We start from the raw sequence: 27,557 nt of genomic DNA on the forward strand, positions 1-27,557 counted from the left end.
GAAGGTTGCAGACTGACACACTTTGTTTCACCCATTCATATCAACTGCCAATGTGGGATTAGTCCCTGTTACCGTGTCAGCCTGAAAGGAGTGTAACTGGTGTTGCTGGTTTACCACACAGCACAGTCACAGTATACTGTATATAACTCTTCAAAAAGTAGAATTATGTGACAGCGTACTTAATAAAGGGTAGAATAGAGTGTTCAATCTAAAACAACAGCCCTGCAATAAAGATCATATTTTGTGAGAGAGAAAAAGTTCTTTCTACACTTTACAGCAATACAGGAACATTAATTGAATATACTGAACACACTAAATATTTCAACCAGGTTCATAGTATGAATAGTAATTATTGCATGGTTTCTGTAATGATTTGCATTACACGCATCACACGTTACAGGTGTTACTTTTACTGCGTTTAGCCCCAGTCAGCAGTGATGTAAGCCACGCACGTCACAAAGCTGGTCCGATACATGGAACCGCATGGATGGAAATGTGAAGCCGAGTGTTTTTCTGTGCAGTCGGATGGATCTTCAGCACCTTCAGCAAAGGCTTTCAACCATGTGAGTGTGAGACACTCGACACAGAAATTACAGGCACAAAAAATTACAGACATGAGCACCTTCATGAATAATGTAGGTGCAACATCTGACGCAGACCTGCTGTTTAGTTGGCAGACTGAGCTGGGCTGTAAAATGTCAATCTGCAGGCCCATCTACACACCTTTTTGTGTGATTTACCACTGCTGAAGAAATATGTAAATGGTATCATTCCAGTATAGCACAATACAGTACCATAAAGCTACTACTAGATAGATCAAGGACTATTAAATTATGTTCCAATGCATTTTAGAAATACAAATATTCCTAATGATAAACTATTATTAGCAGAGAGTACCAGTTATGCAGATGTGATGTAAAAAAGAAAAAGAAGAAATGACACTTCATTTTGCTCCCATTTAACATCACAAAGCACAATTATCTCAGTTCATTTGAGACATTACTGTAGAACGCAGGGTTTATTGTCTCTTGGCTTAACAGGATTTTAGTTTATCTCTGAAACATAAGCTAGAACTCTACTTGTCTTAAGAAAGACACTGAAGTTTAAGTCTATAAGTGAATTTAGACATCAACGAGAGATTTCACAATTACGAGACGTGGGCAACATACATGAGAATGGCAGTATTTAGCACATCTGAGGGCACAACAAAGTGTGAATTATTTATTGTCCTTTCTAGGCATGGTAGGGGCAATGCTTAGCCTTTGCCAGTGACACGTTAAAGTGGGCCAGATAATCTGCCACTGGGACAGAGTGGTGAGCAACCATATAGAAGCAGTCAACTGTAGTCTTTCTCGCACTTCTACACTTTCCCTTTCTTTCCCCCCTCCTAACTATCTCCCCATCTTTCACCTCCTCTGCATCCGGCCCAGCCTCTCTATCTCCTTCCTCACGTCCCTGGTGTCAGTGAGCTGTGTGGCGACACATCGCAGCTCCTCTAGTGCCTGCTGAATTATGGAAGGGGTTTTGGAGGCGATGGCATTAATGAAACATGCAGCCAGGAGCCACATTTCGCAGTGGCGAGGGGAGACGTGTTGTTGCGGTGTAAATTATTCAGCCTCCAAATATCACAGCAACCATCACGCCAAGACTGGTGGCAAGAAGCCACCTGCCACCTCTGGCCTGCTACTCTTCCCTTGTAGTCTGCTCTACACATCCCAGCCACACTGGGGGTGACAACGGGACGCTGCAAAAACACTGCCTGCTGCCCAGAGAAGACGATAGTTACTGATATGACGTTCTTTTTCTTCTCTTTAAGTCGCCAAAGAGAGAAATAGAAACTAGAAATAAGTAGGACATAAAGTGTGTGTTCGGAAACATTTACATTAAAATAGAAATAATGGTCAATGGCTACACTTCTGATTAGTTTAACTGTATAAATTGTCAGTGTTTGCTGAGGTGTCAGCTGAACATGTAAAAATGTCAAATTTGTTTAGAGGCAAGGATTTGACTCAACTTATCTGTCGATTAAAGGTGAAAATAATAACTAACAATAAATGAATATTAATTAAGAGTTTTTATTTCATAAAATTCGCAAAACACATATGATCCAAACAGCCAGATAACATGGCAATATGTAATAAAATGTTAACTGTGTTTAATTAATGTTAAATGCTCATTTCTTCTTAACATTTGTAAATTAGGTTAAAATAATTCTAATAATGTAACATCTTGAGTTATTACATTTACTTGGTGCAAACATTGCAGACTTTAACTGCAGAAACACTGTTCAGTTAATTAGATAATTAGCTTAGTGGTAAATGATCAGTTGATTAATCAGTTATGACAACCAGCAGAATATTATGTGCCAAATATTTTGGTATTGACGATAAATCATTTTAAGTATTTATCAAGCAAAAAGCCAAATTCACCCTTTCCAGTTTCTCAAACGTGAGCATCTGCTACTTATGTTTAATAAAAGTGTAAATATTTAGGTTTTTGACTGTTTCAGAGACTTAAATAATCTAACTGAAAAAATAATCAAGTCATCTGTCAAGTTTCTTTATTAAATTTTATTGTATTTCAAACTCATGAACAGCAAGAAATGATAGCTATTATGGTTAAGGGAGATTTCTGAGCAAGCAGATGACTGAGGGTTTATTTGACATGTGTCCTGTTAGTCTGAAACCGAGCCGCCCAAACAGCTCCATTTTAGTCAAACAGCAGTAACCCTGAAGTTTCCACTGTAAAAACACATATAAAACATCACTTTGGCTCTGAAAGAAATTCGGTGGGGGGGATATGCTACACTGGGCAAATTGACCCATGAATCTAATATGCTCACAAACACAGACAGAAACAGTCTGACTTTGAGATAAAAGTACTTCAGGAGCTGCGTGTTGCTTCTGATACCCCTGAGCGGCTGCGCCAGTGCTGGGTGCGTCTTCACACAGACAGTGAGGCGACATCACCTAATGGCCCTTATCTCAGTCTCCTTTAAAAGCATCTTGTATTCCCTGCCATCTTTTTACCTCTTTTTTTAAATAAACTATCAGTCCCTCCCTCCTCTTAAGTATTGGTCCCTTTCCTTTGGCGGCTGGGACCAGACGGCAGGCCCCATTGTGGTTTTAATGGGCATTAACTGGGGGGCTGTTGAGGCTAAAGTGCTACAAAACCACAACACTGGTGCACCCTCTCTGGGAAAGTATGTCCATGATTATGGGCATACTTGTGTCAAATGTGTCCAACGTATCATAAAAAAAGAAATGTATTGAGTTGTGTACTAAAGCCAGATTTTATTTGCATTCACCTGACTAGAGTGCAGCATGGTTATTTTTGGAAAATAAGTACCAGAGCTACAGAGATATAAATGCAATTCATTTCACAACCCCACTCCAAAAAAACCTATTACATTACTGATAGGAAAATCAGATTTAGATTCATTTTATTATTCATTTTACTTACTTGCCATGTTATGTGTTGTAAGAAGATAATATAAACTGACTTAAACAGTGTCAGTGCATCATGCTGTGCACTTTTGACTTATGAGTGTGTACGTGAGGGCAGCGAATAGACCCTTGAGGGACACCTCCTTGACCCTGTTCGCCTCACTGCTCTCTATGTCTATCACAGAGCCAGCTGTGTATAAGGGGCTGATAGTCATCACCTAGACACACTGAACAGGGATGTCTGGAGATGACCTATCCTCTCTGTGTTGCATACATACACACACACACACACACACCAAAGGGCAGACGGGACTCAGTGGCACCAACAAAGCCTCCATGGGCTCCAATTAATACCCCAGCCCTTCATATCCCCTTATCTCCTCATCTTTAAGAGCTGACTGCAGATTAAATATTTATGCATCAGCATAGAGAGAGATAGAAGACTCCTACATGCTATCAATAATAAAAAAACATCCCACAGCTCATAGGCACTGCTTGGCTGGCATCGCAGGCTGACAAAAAGGAAGGTAAAATGAGAAAACAAGGCCTTGAGTCTTAGCTTTCCCTCACAGTTTGGATGGCAGTGTCCATCAGCTGTTTGAGGGCGCAACTGGATAGCAAGCAAATAAGGACTGCAGAGAATTCTAACCAATGATCACTGCATGTGACACTATGAAATACAAGTCCAACATGAACTATGCAAATATGCCAAAGGCAAAAACAAAATCTGCCAAGGGCAAAGAAAACAAAACGTGGAGGATCTCCATTGAACTAAGAAGGGTGTGTCCTTAGACTTTGAGTCGTCACAGGAAAACAGTACTATATGCCAGTGATGCCCGACTTTCATAATTCATTGTGTATCCAGTTGAATCGGGATGTGAGAGGAGGTCATAAAAGGGGGAGAGGCTGTTGAGAAAAATCCAAAATGCTTTGTACATATCATATGCTTCAAAGATTTACAGTTAGCCACTGGGACACAGTTGCAGTATGTAAGGAAGAGGAGAGAAGCTTTTTTACTGTTGCTGATGTCTGCCAAATTTGAGATTTTTCCTGATAAAGAAGATATCATGTATATTTGTAGTGTAATGCACAGCACAACGAAAGGTTAAGATAATATATTTTTGATGTTACTTTACACAATTAGTATTTTTCTAATGTGTGAGAACAGGAACATAAACTCAATATGTGCCTTTCTTCAAATCAATTATATTTATTTTAACATAATTTACACTTACTACCTTGGTTCTTTTAATGATGATCAAAACGATAACATTTCAGTGATTAAATACAGATAACTGATTTGGATCCCTCAGCATTACCATGATCCATTGCAGAACAAAATGTGTGACACTGATGTTTATTGTATTTTATAATAAGGAATGTTAAAGTGGGAAAGGGGCAGCTATCATTTTATGGTGAGTCCTGTTTGGTAATTGACCAACGTTACATGTAACACGTGCAATGTGGACAAACAGACATGATAACTGAAATCCAGTTGGCCCCTTTGTTAAGCTGATGTGACAACTGAGCTACAGTGACATTCATTATTCATGAAGAAAAACGCATAAGAAACAAAGGGGGACAAAGTGTGTATGAGTGCGCTCTCAGGAGTGTCCTTATTAACTGAAAGAAGATACAGTTTTAAGAGGATGATCGCATTTAACAAGAACCTAACAATTACCTCCATTGATTAGTAGTGATCTACTGTAACATATGACACCGCCAGCAGCTGCTTCCTCTCAGTAGTGGGAACTAGCGGAATGCAGTGGAGGCTTAAAACTGCATGAAACAAGTTGCATGTACAAATGTCTTCAAACAGCAAAGCGCTGGACATGGGACTAATGTGTGGTCTCCAGCTCCTCCTAGTGGTTAAATGTGAAAATTAATATTGCAACAGCAAACTCTGCATGGCCATTAACATTACATTACAATGTAAATAATAAGGTCGGGTGTGTATTATGTATGTACATGCATGGATTTGCTTTACACAATTAAGAGACTAAATGTTGTGTATCAATGACACATTATTAACTATAAAACAGCTACAACAATGAAAAAAGAGAACTGTTGTGTTGGACTGAATTATAATGAGCAGACTAGTAGCATTTTCTGGGCATTGGATGTGTAGTTTTGTTTTTTATTTTATGGAAATTATTTTGTTGGGCCTATTTTCATTTATTTTTCTAGGCTTTGTGGCACTTCATAAAAGATGAAAAATGTAACAATGAAAACACACAGATTGTTTTCCCTAATAGCATACCTTCAGGGTCCTGGAGGTAAGTAGGTTGAGCAAAGACTGCTGAAAATGTGATCAAAACTGGCAATAAGCTTGTAATTGTTGTACCATACCCTCAGGGGCCAACCAGTGTAATGCTATTTTCTAACAACCTTATAAGCAGTATCTTAAATGGCAAATGCGGTATGTGACAGATTAATAGACTTCAATATTCCTTTCAGATCAGTCATTTCATGGTTCACTGTTTAAGTAGAGTATGTGTTAGTGGTATATCTACCTTGTAAGAAGGCAAAAAGCAGAGCACACCCTTGGCCACCACTTGGCAAACGTGCAGCAGCAGGGCCCCGACCTCGTCCTGGAAGGCATATGTTTCAGCATGCTGGAAGGTGGCACACAGTTTTCTGCCTTGGGGTCCAGCACCAATAGTGCCTACCCACACCTGCAAGGAGGGCGTTTTGACACTTTACATTAGACAATATTATCAATACATTTCAAATAAACCTCTGAATATCCTTAGGGACAGTTTTCTTAATATTTCATAATTGAAAGTAATTCATTAATAAATTAAAATTGAACTCAAAAAAGTACATCGTCCTCTTTTCTTATTTCCATTAGAAACTCTTAATATGGCTCAAACAACATGCCTTTAATCAGCCCTACAGGCTATTTTGAGCAAACAGAGTCAATGTTTCTCACTGTTTAATACAATTATTATCCTATTATTATCCTAATATTATTATAATCCCCGTTTTACCTTGCAGACAAATGTTTTATCAATCATTTATCAATGCACCATTCATTAAACTGTGTGTATGCTCATTTCTATTAATAAAATCCAATTGATTTCTTCTGAACACTTCTGATGTGCAAACCAACAAACACTCACCAGTACACGGGTGCAATCACAGTTTAACCAATTCCTAGTACACAAACACACAAACCAACTCAACTTTTAAACATGTAAGCATGACTGATAGATTATAAATGATTGTTCCTGACGACACGTATTTTCATTTCTATTATACAATTAGTTTTACAGTGAAATGATGACATTAACACCCATATTTCCTCTAGTTTCTTTTGTACTGCATCACTGAGCACCTTCACCGCTTCAACCAGAGGATCTATATGCATTAATAGTGAACTGTTAAGTTTCAGTATTATTAATATCAATTGATATAACTAAACCAGGTATATTTTCTGTTATGCTGAAACAGTTAACATGTTTTATTTTGTACTATAGCCATCTAGGATTTACAACTTTGAAAAGATGGAAAGAGAACATTTGCAATTTATACATTAAATGTAGAGAAACAGTGGGTGTGACAATATTTTAGCTGAACTCACACTTGGGAGACCTCAACAAATTGTGTAAAACCCTTCACTCAAAGGGTAACTGCATTCAGTACTGACCTGGGACTTTTTGATAACATGGTTGGCCTCCAGTTGGATGGAGAATTTCACCCCAAGTTCTGAGGAGAAGGACCCCATGGGCGACAGGGTTCCTGATGTAAGCACAATGCTACGCACTGTCCCACTTAAATCAGAAAAGGCCTGAGAGACACAGACACAATTAACATCTAACCAGTGTTTCGGCAGTAATCTAAATTTGCCACATAGCATGTATTGTAAAGGGGGCACAATGGGTCAGTGGAGGTTGAGGAACTGGAAGAAGTCTTTATTTTTACTGACTTTTTTCACCTGTGCTTGGCAGGTAACCCTCATATCAGTTTCCTCTCACTTGGTAGGGTTTAACATATTCTTTATATTTACAGAACTAATGATATACAAGAAGATTTTCTGGCCTACATAGCAGGGTCTACCAGGTCTAACCTCTTACCACAGCAGGGTTGAGACACCAGAAGCTCAGAGTCAGGACTTCTGCCTTGACTCGGACACTTTGGCGGTGTCTGTTGCGTTGCCTGACAATGAAGCCCTGAGCATCAGGGAGGTCGGGTGGGACCTGGTTTGTCCAAGCATAGCTCCTCTGCAGCGCGACTCGGTAGTCCTCAGAAAACCTACAGACACACAAAGCAGAAGTATATTAGTCTTAAATTCTATCACCTATACCTTTATTCATCCAGTGCAATGACAGGACTTCTTTGGGTCATCTCTGACCTGCAGTTGTCCCTGAAGAGGAAGTCCAGCACCATGAAGAGGTTTTTGAGGACAGTGGAGGTAGATGAGCTGATGATTGGGATCTGCACCGAGTCCTCTTTACCATTAACAGTACTAACAAGCTCCTCCTTCTCCAATATTGCTGCCAAGTTTTTCTGTCACAGAAAAAAAATAAATACTCTTATTATAGAACATCTGTATCCAGGTTTTTATACATGCAGTATATTAAAACAGAAATATAACATTTTACATACACGCTCACAACAACACATATTCTTCCTGCAAGAAAAGAAACACAGGTCACTAACCAGCCTCATATGCACTTGTTTGTGATGCATGATGGTCATTTTCAAATCTGTTCATTTGGCCAACAGTGCTGGTTGCTTATAATCAGGAAGCAAACTACAAATACACTGATTCATTAAACTATGTTTGGATTACAGTTCCATATCTAGATAGAAGCATTTTTAGGACCAGCAAGCATGATTGTATTATAAAGTGCTTTCCCTTCCAACATAAAGCATTGCTGCATTCATGCACTTACACCGATCACACGGGTAACGTAAATCAGACTGTGTGAGGATTCAGTGCTTCAAACGGCAACCTGACCACTAACTTGCCAGGCAGGCTAGTGCTAGTCAGTTAAAACAGGTCCTGGAGCTTCTCATTTCATTGTTCTTCTACTGTTCTGTTCTCTTACCCCAGGCATTTCATTCACCAATGTACATTATTTAATTCAATAAAAAGTTATTGAAAAAGCTAACTATTATTAAGTAAACTCGTTAGTTTATTAGCTTAGCTCTAAGTTTAATCAAAAGACATTTTTGTACAATAGGCCACTTCCTCATAACTGTTTGGACACCATTGTTCTTCTGTTGAACAGTTTTACTGCGATAGAAGAGGTTAAATAAAAGTTAATGGCGCAGCAGAGCCAGTAAGATAGTTAATTTGCAAGTCAAAATCAAATATTTGCCCTGATTTACTTTGTGTTGAGGGAGTCCACTGATTCCACTGAAATGAACTGCATTTTTGTGAGATTTCACCCTTTAAAGTGCTAGGGCTTTAAGGCCTGGGGACTGGAAAGGATTATAACTGGTCTGATATCTCAGTTAAGTGGAGCTGTTAACTGCTAATAGATAGAAAATGGATAGCCAGCAAGCAAATGATGAGAAAATAATAGTTATGTTTGAATGTGTAAGCATGTGGTAAGCCTCAAGTCTAATTGGAAGATAATTGGTGTACCTTCAGAATGCTGAAGGTTTCAGCAGTTATACCCAGGCCATGGAAAATGCCCAGTATATCCTTCCCATTCCAGACTTTAGAGGCGCTCTCATATCCCCGCTCAGACATCAAGCTTTGGCTCTCCTGGATCCAGCTACACCATAAACAAAAAGACATCCACAGTAAATATCTATTCAAATCATGAGAGCCACATACGAGTCATATTTTGTCACCGAATCATGAAATCACTGACTTGACCAGACAGTAGCAGAAGTCCCTGAGGGACTCATGTTCGGAGCGTCTGATGTTGTTGTTGACCATGCCATCAAGCTCGTCTCTGCACATCATCAGACTCTTGTGGTCTAACGTGAAGCTGGCACTTTCCCTTGCACAGTCCTCAATGTTATGGGCTTCGTCCAACACCAAGATCTGGCCTGCGAGGTCAATCTCCATCTGGTAGAAAAGGAGATTGAAGGCAATGATGAGAGAGAGACAAGAAGGAGAGGTTAATCCCTCCAAACTCTACATGCTGTATGCTATGCAGTAATGACCTGTAGTTATCAAGATACTTTCATTTTAAAATTGTGCAATAACAGGTGTATTATGTTTACTGTGGTATATTTTTAAAGGGCCATTCAACATCTACTCACACTCTCTCTGATCATTGGGTCAAGCAGGTAATTATATGGACAGAAGATTATATGGGCACCAGCCATAAGTTCACGAGCAGCGTAGTAAGAGCATGAACGTAGCCGTTTGCCCAAAGAGACTAGGTCCTCGATGTCCCAGGCTTGATACAGTCCATGGGTCCACTGCAGTGTGCCCTGGTCCCGCATCTTCTGGACACCATGGTAATAACGGCATGACCGGCCCTGAAATACAGATGATTTTTTTTAAAGTGATACAGACAAATTAGATAATGAAAAATAGGGTTAGACCCAGAAGACCAATGTTGGGTAAACAACAATGTCCAGGCAATCATAAGTATTTGGGGAGAGAAGGCCATTCAAAGGGAGCTGGACTAAGTACAGAAACATTTAAAAGGTGAAACAAGATTACAAGAAATTAAACACACACTGAAAAACTATGACATGGTTTGACACACAGGGTGCCGTTTTTTGTGCCGTCAACTTCCATTGCTGTCAGACTTTACTCACGTACTGTTGAATGAAGATAATCTGCTGATTTTGAGAAATCTCTGGTCCTACTTATATTTATACATTTAATTATCTTGGCTGAGAGAGAAGACTTCCATGTAGGGAGGAAAAACTGCTGTCTCCCAACAATGAAACTGATGCAGTCACATAAGAATTGAGGGAGTAATTTGCAGTAAACTATTTCTTACCAAATAAGGAGATCAGGCATTAAGAAATACCTCACAGTACATTTACATGAAAAGTGCTTAAACATGGTGTAGACAGTCCCATTGTAGCCTTTTTAATGACATACATCAATCCTAATTAATGACAAACATCAATCCTAATTTGAACAAGACTAATCTTACACTAGTGATGTTTTTCCATTAATGGACCCAAATCTGAATTTGTAGCTGTTGTCCCAGGTTTTCTATCATTATCAAATCATTACCTGTTTGTAAAATACAATGGAAAATCAAAGCAGAGCTGACCACCTTTGACCTTTCTCAGAGGTTCAGGTTATGGGAAGCTCCAGCCTAAGAGTTGTTAAGTTCCCTGCGCCCTGGTGGTCGAGTGGTTAGAGCGCATGCCACATAATCGCAGCGTCCCTGGTTTGGATCCGCCCAGGGACATATGTTGCAGGTCATCTATACCAAATATCTCTACCAAATGTTATGGCAATCCATCCAATAATTATTGAGACGTTTCACTCAAACCTACACATGTTAACCTCAGGCTGGCAGACTACAGCAAAAGTCAGGAGATTACAGAATATATAGGATGTCCCTTTAACCTTAGATCAGGCGACACTGCTATTGAAGGGGTTTACATGTCCTGACTGTCATACGGTGAATGTACTAGATGTGTGACGAAACAGCATCTCATATACCAAGCACTGATTACTGTGTCAGTAGAGGTGTCTTCTTTAGATGTCCCACCCTGTTCTTTATGAATTTGAAGACCTTGAGGTGACACTGTCACACAGGTACTGTACACCATTGGACTCAGTAACCTCCAGACACAATAATCATCTCAAGATGAAATGGTGGCCTTCTCACAATGATGTGCAAAGCTTAGACACTCCGCTGACACCGAACCCTGTCTGCTCAGTGAAAGGAGAGTTGGGGGGATTAACAGCCATGCAGACACCTTTAGGAAAGTATGGGCAGCTTACAGCTCTATTAAAATGGCGGGCAGGTGTTTTGACTGAAGACACTCTTAGCCAAATGATGCATGTTTCACTGTGTCTGTACATTGTGGTAACCTGACGCTGCCTAGACAGGCCCTGAGGTGATGAAGAGATAAAGCATTAGCGACACCCACTCTACTGTGGGGTTATGACTGGGCCATCTATTTCATATGACAAAGTGAGACAATTGCCATGGGAGGCAAACACCTCCAATGACAGCATAATTGTCCTCATTACAGTAGGCGCCTTAACATTAGGACAGTATGGGGGGTTACAAGTGTCTCAAGTCTCACTCAATGGCTCTTGACATTTCAGTGTGTCAAAAAGAGTCAGCTGGACCAATTGTGGATATTGTAGCAGCATAATTGCTGCTCTGAGGTTACACTGTTGAGGGAGTTTTGTCCGCCTTTGCAGTTACTTGTGGGCTTGTGTTACAACTCTACAATAAACTTTATAGCAAGGGTCTCTTCACAGGACATGATGGTGAGAGGTCAAGGGAGTATATGTTTGGGAGGGAAATCAATTTAGGTGTGCATGTTTTATGTTGCAATTCACCAAATAGTGTGACTAATGGATAAAAAACATTTTACTCCATTGAGAAAGAGAGTATTATCAGGTGCTAGATTTCACAGCTGGATGGAGGTCAATCCTGGTTCAGAAGAGGGATTGAACTGGTCCGAGTTATGGACTAAAGCAGACATACAGATGGTGGTCTTCATGGAATAAAAGTAATGCGTCTGTCCAGTTAAGTCTGACCTGCATTTTGGAGTTTACAAAATGCCCTTTGTTAAAATGTTTGAGCAAAATCCCACAAAGAATGAGTCTGACTATATTTTTTATATTTCTTATTTCGAATAAATCGCATGAAAAGACCAAAACCACCACGGTGTATTCCTCTGTGCCGTAGAGCTCGTGATGTATATTAATCCACAAATGAAAACAGTCCCCAACTAATGCACTATTTACTATTGTTTACTGGCCTAACGGTTTCAGGAAATTAATGAGCCTTTATTTAAAAAATAAGACTATGTATTGCTATGTACTGATGTTTTTAAAGATGTATATCTTCAGTTGAAATCAATGGGCATGGGGCTGATTGCAATGGAAATGGACTACACCTGACAACTGTAGTACGTGATATCCAAATAAATACCATTTAATATTTTTATTTGGATATCACCAGTGTGATGAAACGTCACGCTGGTGATATCTAAATAAATACGTGCACTGGGAGCTGCAGTGTTCAGACTTTTTTCTTGTTTTGCTTTAGATTGTAAACCGAATGTATTTAAGCTATTTTAACTTACAATTGACAACCGTTTGAAATATCTTTATTGTGTATGTGTGTGTTAGTTTCCATTCTTACATCTTTGGCATCCAACAGATCCTTGCATCGTTCATTGCGGTTAGAGTGGGGCGCCACCTCTGGGTTGACACAGGTATGATCTCTGCTAGATAAGATGGTCATTGGCACACCGGAGTAAATGGTGCGCTTCAGCTCGCGGGCAATTTGCGTGATCTGCTTATGTGTGCGTGTGCCAAAAAAAATCTTTGGGACCTTCTTCTTTTCCTTTTCGTTTTTGTCCTTGTCCTTCACACCATCTTTGGCTGAAGCACACGGGCAAAGGGAGCATGGTTCAGGGGACTGGATGGAGAAAGAAGAAACAAACCAAGAGATGGTTAAATCTAGCAACTACCAGTCATTTTTATACTGATAATACTGTCAATAAGAAATAGAAATTTAACACTCCTCAACTAGTAAATGCATTTCAGTTTATTGTGATTATAAACAAGAATATCGGTAAAATAGTTTGTAATGATCTATAACTTAATGCTTAATCACCTCCTCTCATTAATCCTGTGTATCAAGTCGTCCTTTCCACAAAAGGTGGAGGACACACATTAGAATGCATATAGGAGTTATTATGTACATTTATTATTTATTACTGAGTTGCAAAATAAAACCAGCAATTTTTGTGGCATGACATGACCAGACTTCCAATATCTCCACAAATATAAGCTGTTTTTGTGGTATGTGTGTGCATGTTTTGCCACTTCACAACATCCAGACAACACTGCATCTACATGAACCAAAATCTACTATCAAACATCTACTGATATGGTTGGCTGACCATCTATTTCTGTAGCCTGACCAACACTGGTAGTTATTTATGAATATTGCCGCTGTTAATAAATTACTAATCCTAAATCTAATCGTGTTAATGCTTGACTGATGATTTCCATCAGTGTGTTTTAAAGTTTCTAGTAAATAATCAACTAATAATTATATCGCATGGACTCACTAATCAAGTGCAACAAAGAAAAATGTCCTGTGCTGTTACTTATTTTATCATCTGAATGTTAAACTACATTTTGCTCTTCAGGGCACAATGATACAAGAGGATACCGACTCATCACTATTATATACCGCTTGAATAGGTTTTTTGACAGACTACCTTGTATACTCTTTTGAAAAACACACAGAGAGGCATAAAGAATTTGTATCCATACATAAGGTGTCCTGTCACTCTGCACCAGGTGACCTTTTCTGGGCCTGAAAGATGATAGGCCGCCATTGTGGTGGCTGACAAAATCTAGCTGCTTCATAATTGGCCGTCCAGTGATGTGGTGTGTTCTTTTTTCCCCCGCTCACAGGTGAAGTGTAGCCGGCAATGCTTATGAAACTGATCCTGCTAATGTGTTGAGCTCTTTTAAGTGATGTACTCTTTGACCATTTAAGGGCTCACATATATCATCCAATCACAGGCTTCTCGTGGCCTGTACTTTGTAATTCTAAACCAGCTAGAGTATCATTAGATAATCTGTAGTCCAATATTATTATCATTATTATTATTATTATCATTATCATCATCATCATCAGTACGGTTAATTTAACTTTTATAAGCATTAAAATAGAAGTTAAAAAAGAGAGAGAGAGACAGACAGAGAGAGAGAAAAAAACTTGGAATGCAATCACATTAAATCCATTCAAAATGATTTTTTAAACTCACAAAAAAAATGCAAGATCATTTCAGTGAAAAGACTTAGATCAGTTAGGTAGAAGTAAGACTTGACTGAATACTTAATCAAATCTTGAAGTCATTTTTTTATCCAATTGGCAACAAGTGGACTTAGAAAATATTCATTTTGCATCAGTTAAGATTATAGCCCTTGTATTGTGAAGATTTAAATCAAATACAAATCACTGTGACATCTGACTGACAGTCAAAATAGATGGACTTGCTGTAGACCATATAGATGGAATAAAACCATTAAAATTTGCATTTTTCTTCTTCTGGCTGTTTCTTAGTTTAGCTGCTATCTTTGTGTTGGAAGACAGACTACAAATATTCTTTACAGTGAGGCACCACACGGTTAAAAAGCCAATCAGAAGTATTTCAGATTTCCTGTCAGTCAGATGTGAACCAACTTAGCTTTAACTTGAGATTAATAAAGTTCTCATATGAGCAAAAATGTAATGAAACATACTGTATATCTCTCTATATAAAGCAAGGAATCTCATATTTATGTATGTCCTATGCATATCACCCACTACTCTTCTTCATACCCAGTTGATGTATTGCTCAAGACTAAAATAAGTGCAATGTGATGAGCAGTTCTCGAGAATGATCTTCTTTTTTTTAACAATGTTGCTTCTGTTTCATCTGTACATGGGGTCAATGAGTGGAAATATGGTTAGTGCCACTCTGCCACTGCAATCCACATTGTGGTCGTAGGAAGGATTACATGTGTAGTGTTAATGACTTGAAAAACTTTACAAGACTTAAGCTCTACTATTGAACTGTGTACTGTGAATGAAACTTGGCATGTATGTTCAAAACTTACTGCAGACACAGTCCCCCTAAAGGACTGTAGAGATCTATGTTGAAATTTGGCACTTTGAATAGTTAAACAGCTGATGGCATCAGCCCAAAGGGTTAACACTGATACGCACACCTCGTCCACTACATGGTATTATCTTTCGACTTTTGTAACAAGTGTCTGGCCTCTTCCTTAAGAGTTTACTATTTTCTTGTTACTATTGAATAAACATAAATCACAAGTCTGGCAAACATGTTTATCCCTAAATCCTCGACAAATGACCGGACTGATTCCAAATAAGAATGAATGGTATGTGTCGTCACGCATCGCAACATATGATGAGGATCAGAAGGTAGCACTTCTGATGACAAACGAGTAGCTAGGGTTACACGGAGGCTCAGATTTTCCAAGCATGTTTGCCCATCGAATATTACAATGTGTGATGGAGTGTAGGCCAAAGAGAGCCCTTAGAGAGCCGTCTCTCAGAGTTAAGAGGGATAACGAGCCCTGAGCCGATGTGAAAAATAAACAGAGGTGCTGCGGGGCCCCAACACCAGTTCAAGTTACCTTTCTCCTCTGGAACAGTTACGCTCCGCAGCCTGGGCCCTGAGCCCGATCACCTTACCTGCTGCTGCCACATTAAATAGAGCCATCCAAATATCCTGCCCCAAGATGGCCAATAATTACTTATTCATTGGCAGGTGGGGGGAGGAGAGATGGGTTGGGGCGGTGTAGAAGGGCTTGCTGATGAATAGAGGCTCTTGTCAAAAGCTGCAGCAGGAAACAGCTGACACAAGAGTATCCTTTTACGCGCCTGCCTCCCTAGATGCCAGGACAACAAGGTTTCAAGCCTGGCCCCACAGCCCAGAGCAGACACCCCCTAGAAAGGAATGTAGATAACTGGCAAAGGGGGCAAACGGGACGCCAGCTCTGCTTGAAACAAGAACATACCGGTTCATTCAGCACAGGACAATTCCGCTGGTGTTGCTGCTTGGGTGCTGCAAGCAAAATGAGAATGCTCCACATTTTCTGTCAAACAACATAATACTTGTAGCAACTGCTTTCTTATTAACACTACATTTAAAAAGTATAGCGTCCAAGACAGGTATACTGAGTTTCCCCAGGTATACTGGTACGTCCAGGTGTACGTGTACAGAGAAAACTGTGTGGATTGACAGAACAGAGGTCAGTGGTGTTACTGAGCACTTCGGAATATTCACAGGTAGGCTTCTGTTGCTTTAGTCCCTGCCAACACCTGAGAGATGGAAATCTCACACTCCAGGGGGCCAGTCAGAGGGCACTGAGGGGCCGCAGGCAGTGGATCACTTAGGTATCACTGGCGCCTCTCGCTGGACGCCAATTTGCTACTCATTCCACAGTTTTCGAAGGCTTGGAATTCATTCCAATAAGGGTGGGCTTCAATAACCAATACCTCAGAAAACATGACACCCAACACCCCCCCCCTCCTCCTGGTATGACCACACTGTGCAGGTAGGGGCCCTGGCAAATACCTGCCCTCCAAAGCACCTGTTTATCCCTCGGGCGCAGTAACCAGCGGGTGAACCCCATTCAATATTTATCCCTGTGGCTTTCACAGATCAGCGGCCCAGGCGAGGCAAACCCTCTTAATTAAAACTGGAGCTTGCTTCAAAGGGCCCCATTCAGGCCGTCAGTCAGCGCTCGTGGGACAAAAGAGCCCGGGTCATGTAGCTGCAGGGAAACCAGAGATGGACGCGCTTTTTCGACTTCACTTTCCCTCCTCCACTTTTTCCACCTCCAACCATCCACGACTCTGAATCCAAGCCACACACCTGTGGCAGGTTTCGACGCAGTTGTGAGAGTTTAATCATTCCTGTGAGAAGTGCAACAGCATTCTATGGCTGAGCCTGTCTAATGATTATGGGTAACCTGTTGGTCTTTGGGGCCTGGAGAGAACTCAGGTACATGGATTATTCACCACAACAGCATCTTGATACCTTGAGAGCATGCTGCTACTTGATGCACCTGCTTTGGTTGCTTCTGACTGGGGCAACGGTTTCACACAAGATGCTATACTTTTTCATGACTAGACCAAGAGCATTACCAATATGTTAAAGTAACAGCAAAACATGATTTATATGATCCGGGCAGGTAATCAAGATCTGATGGACAAACATGACTTAATTTTCTGTATTAATAGAGTGGTAAGTAGGTACATATATAGTAGCTTACATATATGATAAAATAAACATAAAATATATATTCCAACAAAGCTGCTGAATATGTAATGATGTCAGGGGGTTAAAGAAGATAATGATTTGTAGTAGGGGAAATGTAAAGTTCAAAGGATTTATTTTACAGGTCAACTATGCTACACTTTCCTTTACCACTGGCCAATACAGACAGCAGAATGGCAGCTGAGGGGCTGTTTGATATTTTCATGGTCTGAGAATATTGTTGTACCCTTTATATGACTAAGAACTGATGCTTTGAGTCTGAAAGAAATGCCCATAAACATCCCCATACATTTTTGTGATAAATCTCTCTGAAGGGAAAGGGGAAGTTGGAATGAATAATTATCATATCATTTGACTTCATATTAAATAAATGAGAATGATCACATGAATAAAAACAATTGTTGTGAAGTGAAATCAGATCATAAACAGCTGTGTGGACTCATTTCTTAAAATGACATTACCTTCACACTCTTTTATTAAGCTTGCATGCATGTACTTGCTTTCTGTTAATCTAAACACTTCTTTGCTCAAACATAAATTAACAGCAAAGTTGAACTTTGTCTCATATAAAGCAAACACATTTAAAACTTTAACTGCAGCCTTTGATAATGTGGTGGAGTATACCACCACCCAGTGGTAAGAGTGAATGGTGACGATGAACCTACTGCTGACTTGGTGAAACCATAAATTGAGACATACTGGATGTAATCTACACCATCAGCATCATCTGTGAGAAAGTTCACCACTTTTCTTTTTTCTGTGAATTTTTATTTATGACACTGATACTTTGGGTTCTTCCAATAGGAAGGCGCCTGTTGCATAGTATTACTGTTTTGTCCAGAGTGCATTTTTATGTGTCACAGCAGAGGAAGCACAGGTGTTATGAATACCACTGATTTGCATGCTGGTTCACTGGGAGAGGCCCATCATTGATTGAATAAGTCACACCTGTGCATTTCCTGTTGTGACAAGACAACATGTCTGCAGTTAAACATATCTTTTGATTTCAACTTAATATTTCATATGTTTTAAATAAATTATTTAATATATAAGTTGTATTTCTGCATTCAGACAATTAGACATACAATTGCTACTAGTTCTACTTAAATAACACTTACTTGTATTAATGCCAATACCACCACTAGTATGGCTACTAATTCTAATAATAAAATATGTGTATATTTGCCCCGTCAGTAAAAACTCATGAAAGCCTACCAAACATAAGGACAGTTGCACTGATCAGCTTTACACTACACAGGTAATCAAATCAATTGCTTCATATCAGAGGACAATATTGCCCCCTTGTGTCAGTAAAACCACATTACTGGTGTACTCACGCAACAGGATGAAGACAAACCAGCTGCCTGGCTGTTTGGCTCCACAGTCCAACTTGGAGGTGCTGGAGGATGATTTTCCTGCTCTGGTTCATCATCTATAAAGATCACTCCTCGATCCAGACGCTGCCTTTTACGACTCTGAAGAACAAGCAGACAAACTTTACATCACTGATCTGCATATCACTTAGTTTTGCAAAAAAAAATTCACTTTACATGACAGCTTGCTTCATTTCAGAACACATTTCTGTTCATTTGAGGAATACATCACTGCATTTTCATAAAGTGCGATTATCTTACAAGGGGAAGTGAGAAATATATGTTTATTTAACTGGGGGAGATCATAAGAGTGGAATATTAGCAGTGTCACAACTCCTTGTCTCTTAAGTGAATTTTTTGTTGTTGTTGATATAAATTTGGCAACCACTAACAAAACTGAAAAAAATACTGAAAGAAAGACGATTCAATGATTTATATTATACAGACACAATACATTTCCAAACCTCAGGTGAGCTGTAACTGATAAAGTTTTTCAAATGTGAAGAGTTAAGCCTTATAATTAGGGAATATATGTAGTCAACATGGTGAAAAGGAAATAAAACGATGTTAAATATTGGAATATCACCACTTTGATTGACTTGTAGTAATATTGTGCATTTTGATTCACCTGTATCTTGGTAGCATCAACGCAACGCATCATGACAGCATCGTAATGTCTGTTATTAAATTCTCACTTCTAGTGCTTACAGTACAACAAGATACATTATGATCATTTTATGCTGTACGGCCCAAAAAAAGGGAAATATTCACCCTTTAAATTTGTTACACAGTGAATATAAATGTACAACGATACATGCAAATCATTCATAGCTACCGTGTGTTCAGCAGTGCGAATTCGTTTCCTGTCTGTCTGGAAGTCGTCGTCGTCATCCTTTTCTCGGTCAGAGTTGAGGGATGACTGGAATCTCTCAGACAGACGAGAGGCTAATGTCGGTTTTTTAGGCTCTTCCTCCTCGAGTAAAGATACTGAAACGCAGAAAGTACCACACATATCAAAAGTATCCTATCCTAGCAAAGACACTTTAACTTCTTTTGAACTGGTACAAGCACCTCTTAGCTGACAGTAGCCAAACCAGGTGGTTGCTCTGTGGTACACTGGGATTTTATAACTGAACTAATACCAATATGCACACTTTTTTTAAGCAGGGCTGCAACTGACGATTCATTATCAATTAATCTGTCGGTTATTCTCTCTCAATTAATCAATTAGTTGTTTGGTCCAGAAAAAGGTGAAAAGTGTTGATCACTGTTTCTTAAAGCCAAAGGCGACATCCTCAAATGTCCTTTTTCCACAGCCAACAGTCCACTCTCATAAAAGACTACAGACAACAGAAAATATTGTACATTGTAGAAGCTGGGATCTGAGAAAAATATGACTCTAAACGATTAATTGGTTATCAAAACAGTTGGCAATTAATTTAATTGTTGGCATCTAGTTGATTAATCAACTAATCATTGCAGTTCCACTTTTTATTTCCTTGAGTATGAGGAAATGTGATGTTTCCACATAACAGATGATGAACAATAGCATTAAAACACAAGTCTTACAGGTGGAACATGAGACTACTGTAGGCTTTTATGGGAGTTAAGAGAGAGATTGCACTTTAACTGAGTGGAAATGAATAATATTTATCATAATGGTAGATCAGGTGTACTTAAAAAGGAATCTCAGGAATACTGTTGAGTATTTATAAGAAGGAAAAATAGAGTATAGGTAAGAAGAAGCACAATACATTTTAATACTGACGTTGTTGGCTCATTATTATATTAACATGTAACTATCTTAGTTTTTCTAAGCAAATGTCACATTAACTTATCAAAGATTTAGTTGCTGTGTACTGGTGTAATGATACATTGAATGATTGACTGATTTGAATGATTCACCAAACTGAATGTGAGATGCCACTGTATTGACACACTGTACTGACTCATTATGTTTATACTAGGGTTGGTACAGTACAATGAAGTGTCCTTCTCAGATAAAAATAATATCTTTAGCTTATTTTTTGTTCTTTGATGAATGTCTGCCACTGACTGAATCTGCAGTACATTGAAGTTTGTAAAAAGACCAAAAAAAAGTATTTTATTCAACATCTTCTGCTCTTTTTTTGTTAGGAATGAAAGAGAAAGCAAAGACACGTCTCATAAACACTCCATGCTTGTTTTCACCTACCTGGAATATCAAAACTAGGCCTGTCTTTTAACACAGTTAAATGCATGTTTCTGATGGACTGAGAAATACCTACTAATTTCATGTTCTGGAGGTACCGGCTGCGCTGCATCCTTGCAGGCAGACGGAGCTGAGTTACAGCTGGCTTTGTTGTGGCACACACACTGACAGGCAGTGGTGACATCTGGCTTCTTATTGTCTCCAGAGTTTTTATCTGACTGGCTTTTGTCTTCCACACAGCTTCCTCCTTGGTCCGGTTTCGCTGTCATCGCACAATGAAACACAGATGTATTAAAATATCAGTGACATGGACTCAGTCTGTATGTGGGGCTGGAAAGTAATCCACGACAATGTGAATGAAAAACAATATTATGAATAAGAGACACAAAAGTGAAAACATCCAAGTGAGACTGTCTGTGTGAGCCTTTTCAAGCATGTTGCACACCAAAGCACTTCCATTTTATTTGTGGATACCAGGTGTACTTGCATTTGATCACAGTCAGAGGGGACTTACCAATCTGTGCCCGTTGCCAGGCCAAAGCCGAGCAGAGCAAGGCTAGGCTCTTTCCACTTCCTGTTGGGCTTTCCAGCAAACAGTGCTGTCCGTAGTTCAACCCTCGTATGATCTGCAGACAAGATGCAGACTGAAGTCTGAAGAAGAGCGTGGAGCTCGAAACGTCAAATTGATGATATCCTAATAAATCTACCTGCATTGGGAGTTGCAGTGTGCAGACTTTTTGCTTTCTTTCTTTAAGAGCTTTTCAATCATATTAGAAATAAAGAAATAAATCAAAACAAACGAAAACCTACAATGCACAAAGGCAAAAAATGTGGCAAGTTAGAAAATGGGATAAAGATCAAAGGTTACTGCAGTAGTATTAAACAATAAGTTAGGAAATCACTAGTTATGCCACACATCTCACTGCTTCATTTCATTAATGTCACGTTATATTCCACACATGGGCACTAACCTTTTTACAGTATTCAGCAGATAAGTAGAAGCCAGATTCAGACAGTAATGATCATGTATACAGTGAAAAATGTAATATACACCCACACATAAACATATTAGTGCATTACAGTGTATTCAGTACTTTTCAAAGAATAAATATTGGCAACCAGTATTAAAAGGTATATTATATAGGATTTTCCTAAAAAACAATGTATGGACTCATACTTATACTCACTTATCACCCACTAGAGGTGTGTGGTGGTACATATATCTGCAGAGACTCTGCCTTCTGTCTGTATTTCCGTATTATTTTGCTGTGTTTGGGATGTTTCTGGGCATCAACATTTGGGCAGTGTGTGTGTAGCACCCAGCCAATAACAGCATGCATCATAGTGACGAGGTTAGTGCCCACTACTCCATTCTGCTTTCTGTATCATGGATGTATAAAGAGCTGCAGGTCTGTGTGAAGGAGGTCACAGCAGACAGGATGAAGCTCCGTATTCACACACAATCTGGCAATGTGGCACCTTCCTGCAGGGTTGCGCAGAGGTGTGGGTGTGTGTATTTGTGCTTTAGAATGTAACTGCTGTAAAACAATCAGAAAATAACATTTTATTTCTCTGATTCGTGACTTTGTTCTTGCCAGCACTGCTTGCTCTCTTCACTCAGTCTCCTGCTCGCCCAACCATCACTGCTCTCTCTCTCTCTCTCTCTCTCCTTGGGGAGGAGGGGCCAACTTTGAATGCTGTGTGTTTACAAACAACAACTGACATACCCTTAAACTATACTATACTATTACTATACCTTTAAACACTCAGGTCCCTATAGACATTCAAAGACCATCCAGTCAAGAACACCAGAAATGGATTCCAAACATGAAGGAAACTGGCTGATTCTCCAAATAAATCATTACAAAAATGACTTCATAACTCCATCATTCTCTTTCATAGTTATGTATTATTATCTCTTTTTATAAGGAGATAGTTCCCTGTAGATTAAAATAGGCTAACATGCTTTACAGGTGCACTTAAGTAGTTCATTTAATGGTGAAGGTGTACTCACTGAATTCATCATGGCCAGTTGGGATGGGTAAGCCTTGCAGGGGAAGTTGATCTTCACCCCTCCTATGGTGTAGTCCACTGCGGATGAAGCCATGTTTACCTGTTCCCGCTACACAGACATGTTTATTAATAACAAGAAACATGTCTGTTAAACCTGATATTATGTATTAAACAGACGTACAGTGTTATGTGAGCAAAGCCACTGTAAGTCATTAACTCACAAGCTACAGTAATGTTAGCCGCTAATGACATGGTTCACCTGAGCCAGCCGTGTAAACAGCTAACATGCTGCTAAGAATGTATCAGCAGGTTTATACACGCTAGCTGTCACTTTCCTTCTGTTATCACCTAACCGAGTCATTTTTTAGCTAACTTTTACTGACTAACATTACCTAACATGAACTACTGCTAGTTTGCTACTGCTGTTTTTGGTTTATTTCTGGTATTCCGTGTTTAAACTGGTAACACTGGTCAGAAGAAAATGTTCTTACTGTGTGAGAAGCGAAAACGAGCTGCACATTGCTTTACATTACTCATCCCATGATTCTTCCCGCTCACACAAATCACATCTCACTATTTAACAGGAAGTTAGCCATATTATACATTACTGCTTCCTATAGGTACTTTCTAAATAAAACCCATGTTGTGAAACATCACGGAGTGTGTTGTGAGCATAGACTGGTTGTGAGTTAAAAATAAATAAATAAAAAACACACACAGCAGTACTTTATTTCTAAAAATCCTTTGCGGCGATTTATTCTTCACCCTGCCAGTTTTCACTGGGTTCAAACCAGTTCTTTTCTTACAGACATTTTTTCTTGCTTTTATTTTGAATTCTTTATGTGTGTGGCTTGCTGTCTGTAACTTGATGCTTAGCAAACACGACGATAGTTACGTTTGATGGTGACAACACTGTGGTTATGGTCTGTTTATATATAGGCATAAAACTATTGGGTTAGGGGTTTACGGAAAGATTATTATGTGTGTTAAAATGAACATTTGATATGGGTTAAAGTTACTACTTCCTGTCTTTTCAAATATCGCGAGAGTGTCGCAAATCTGGGATTATCTTCTTTTTTCTTTTCTTTTTGTATACATATTTTATTGATGTATAGTAAACATTACACAGAGACAATAGAACAATACAAACACACAGTCGTTAATATACAACAACATAGCACCCAGTGGGGGTTTCACTTAAAAAAAAATATAAAGCAAAGTACATAACTCATGAGTTTTAGTTCTTCATTAGTTTTATTTGAGTTACTAATAGTCGCAAATCTGGGGTTATCGTCCAGACGCGACCTCCGTATGAGGTATGTTAAAGGACCATTCCGGTGTTTTCATATTTATATTCCATATATATACAGTATATATAAAGTTAATATATTTATATAAACATATATACATACAGTATATAAAGTTGACTGAAAAAGCATTCTTGTTAGGAAAAAACACTTTCTGGTGTATCATATAAAGTGAAAAATATAGGGACACACACTTTGGGTGAAGGAGCAGTCAGAGTGTCTTTCATGGGGTGGGAGTCGTTGTCATTACTTCACATACACATACACTTACTCATTATTTCTGATTATTAATCCTTATATACTGTACATTTCCTTGTATTTCACACTATTTGCTGATCATTTTAATTTGGGACCACAAATCATTCATGAATCAGTATTTAATTGGTTGATTAATCCTAAATGAGGCTTTCAGAGAGAAGAGAGAGTGAATTCTGTAAGGCCTATGATTTAGTTTTTTGTTTTTTTGTTTCTTAATGACGTAGCATACCCAATGACGACGACTCTATGAATTATTAATTTGTCCATATCTGTGAAGGGATCAATAAATAAATAAATAAATAAACACTGTTGATCACTTGTACTCACTTTATAAGCTCCAAAGAGGACAGACTTCAGGATTGTTTTGGTCCTTTGGTCCTTATGATGCCCACAAGATTTCCTGGAGTGCAACAACTTGGATGAAAATACCACTACATTCTGTACCAGTTCAACTCTGTTTTATTAGAAATCTGAAACCTCACAAGTGGGATGAACCTTGAAAAATGTAAATGAATGTTAAATGATATAAAAGGTCTTGGATGATTTTTTTGAGTGATATAAAAGATGGAAGGAACATGTAGGAGAAGCAGACTACTACTATTGAGACAGGTATCAGCTTAACATCTGACATTCTGAATGTCATCAATTCTTCAACACAGTCACTGTAATATTTACAGATATATGACTTACATGTTGTTGGTAAAATATTAAAATCAATTCTGCAGTGAGAAAATCAACATAGACTTTGTGTTCTATTAGCTCTGACATGAGGAAGTCAGATTTTACTCCTATACTGGCCAAACTGACAGAGTTTGTAGAGTTTGTGATGGTTATTCAACATAATGAAAGACAACCGGTCAGATCGGAGGGACAGAAAACACTGGACAGCGGCCGTGATTCGATCCAAGAGTGAGACAGAGGTTAGCAAACTCTTACAGTAAAGTGGAAGTAATCACTGAGCTAAACCAGTGCAGACTGTTCTAATAAACCTGAGCCTGTTGCTGCTTGTTCTGTGACTCATACTCATTCAAATCCTAACCTGCATGTTACACGTTCATGCAGGTAACATGTTCACTCTTGTACTGCCTCTTTTTTTTATGACAAACAAACTTTATTATATAACTATAATAAATAATGAATATATAATTCTGTTTCTCCATATAAAACAGTTACAAGTAGCTATTGATCAAACTTTTTTCCTGAAAGATTCTAATGATTTTTACTAATAATTTGATTTTATTCTTGGCACAAACACATATTTGAATTAGCCGAAGATTCATTGCTCATTGCTCATCGTGACATGATGACATCAAACTAATGATGCCAAAGAAGGAAAATGGATAGCTATATCAAGAATGGCTCATTTTATATTAAACTAATATTATACATGATATTGTAAAAGTGTGTAAAATTGGCTGCAGCAGAACTGAGGTGAAGACAAACTTTTCATTATTTAAAAAACATAACTATCTAATTAATCGAATTAAATTGAATTAAATCAAAAAGTTATTGTGGTCCAGATGTTCTTTGAGTTTTCCTGAATTCGGAGCAAAATCATGGCATAACTAAAAATAAGTCATTTTCCTACAAGAGAGTTGCAAGCCTGCACAGGTAAAGGTGTGGTTACAGCAATTGTTTGGTGGGGCCTATGTGTGTGGTGGGGCCCAATGTGATATCTTTTTATGTGGCCCAAAATCTCTGGCAGCACCCTTGTGTACACATGCATCTGCATCAGGGATATCATTATTCAACAGGGTAAATGAGTAGATTGGTGCTGCTCTCATCCTCCAGGTCATTTTCATAGCAATGGATTGTTGCAAAGGTTGAGGCTTTAGATATGGAATAAGCAATATCACTGATGGTTAGCGGTTCTTTGTTGAGTGTTGTCCCCTCCAGCTACACATCACAGTCAGACCTTTGGCTGTCTGTGTCGTAGGAGGACACCCAAATGGAACCAGCCAAATCAAAGATTTTCTGCAGTTCTTGGTGCAGTGTGTTCTTCATCTGGTCCATTTTCTTAAGTTGGTAGTTCTGATGTTCTAAAGTAGTAATGGAATATGAAATCATGTAGACTGTGCGTTTGCTGTGTTCTAGAAATGTACCTTTTCTGATTAACACAAGCTGTAACATACAGCATAAGAATTCATGGAATTACATCATAATGTCTCTTTCATGTGTCATGTTTTCATAAAACGTCTGTCCAACAAGTATGGATGGACCTTGTCACATCAATTAGCAATTTTGAGCTGTAAAACCTACTTGATTAGAAATCAATAAAATATTGGCTCATCATCATAAACAATGCTATAAATGTGGTTTATAAACATTCACGGTCACATCTATAATTGATTTTCAGTATTAAAAAAATATAATACATACATATACGTATTTATATTTTTTAAAGATAATTAAAAAGGTGGCATAGTGAAGAAGGTTTTTTATATTCTCAATGTGTACGTCAAATAGGAAGGCAGGATGAAATGTGATACCACATTTTTGCACATCTCATGTAGAATCCTCAGCATAGTTATTGTGGTATACAGGCATCAATTATTAAAAATAAGTTATTTTCTACTAACAACTCATAGCAATGACTTCAAAGACCTTTTTATTTAAATATGTTCATTTCCAGATAAGTGTTTGTTTCTTACATTTAGACTGTACACATGCATCTGCATCAGGGATGTCATTATTCAACAGGGTAAATGAGTAAATTAAGATTCATGAGAATTCTCAAAAATAGTATAGAAAAGTCATACAGGGGTCTCAAGCTGAGTAACAGACTGTATTCACAGAGTCAAACGACATCATTCCTAAAACTGTACAATATTTTTTCATCCAATCCGAGATGCTACAAATTCCTGTTAGAAATTACACTTTACTCCATGAAAATACATCATTTAACAATATTTTACAAAGACAGAAACATCTGTCATTTTTCTCTTGCAGAGTGTATTTATCATCTGAATCGGTCATGATAGGAAAACCATCAAAAGGCAAAAAGAGGGCCACATTCTGCAAACTGTACTCA

At 38.6% G+C, this 27,557-nt stretch overlaps 1 protein-coding gene across 1 annotated transcript in view; it reads right to left on the bottom strand.

Annotated features, from left to right (window-relative positions):
* Window positions 1-23,496, bottom strand: part of brip1 (BRCA1 interacting helicase 1) — a 41,117-nt gene extending 17,621 nt beyond the window's left edge. The window contains exons 1-14 of the mRNA XM_062419137.1: window positions 23,453-23,496; window positions 22,963-23,070; window positions 21,463-21,574; window positions 21,025-21,210; window positions 19,593-19,744; window positions 18,722-18,859; window positions 12,713-12,991; window positions 9,672-9,893; window positions 9,275-9,474; window positions 9,043-9,175; window positions 7,801-7,955; window positions 7,523-7,700; window positions 7,096-7,236; window positions 5,960-6,121 (exon numbers count right to left, since the gene is read on the bottom strand). Coding sequence (XP_062275121.1) covers window positions 5,960-6,121; window positions 7,096-7,236; window positions 7,523-7,700; window positions 7,801-7,955; window positions 9,043-9,175; window positions 9,275-9,474; window positions 9,672-9,893; window positions 12,713-12,991; window positions 18,722-18,859; window positions 19,593-19,744; window positions 21,025-21,210; window positions 21,463-21,574; window positions 22,963-23,055 — 2,151 coding nt within the window. The 5' untranslated portion in view covers window positions 23,056-23,070; window positions 23,453-23,496. The remainder of the gene's footprint in view (window positions 1-5,959; window positions 6,122-7,095; window positions 7,237-7,522; window positions 7,701-7,800; window positions 7,956-9,042; window positions 9,176-9,274; window positions 9,475-9,671; window positions 9,894-12,712; window positions 12,992-18,721; window positions 18,860-19,592; window positions 19,745-21,024; window positions 21,211-21,462; window positions 21,575-22,962; window positions 23,071-23,452) is intronic.
* Between the last annotated feature and the right edge of the window lie 4,061 nt (window positions 23,497-27,557).

The sequence above is a fragment of the Scomber scombrus genome, chromosome 5, assembly GCF_963691925.1.
Source record: "Scomber scombrus chromosome 5, fScoSco1.1, whole genome shotgun sequence".
In the NCBI taxonomy this organism is placed as follows: Eukaryota; Metazoa; Chordata; class Actinopteri; order Scombriformes; family Scombridae; genus Scomber; species Scomber scombrus.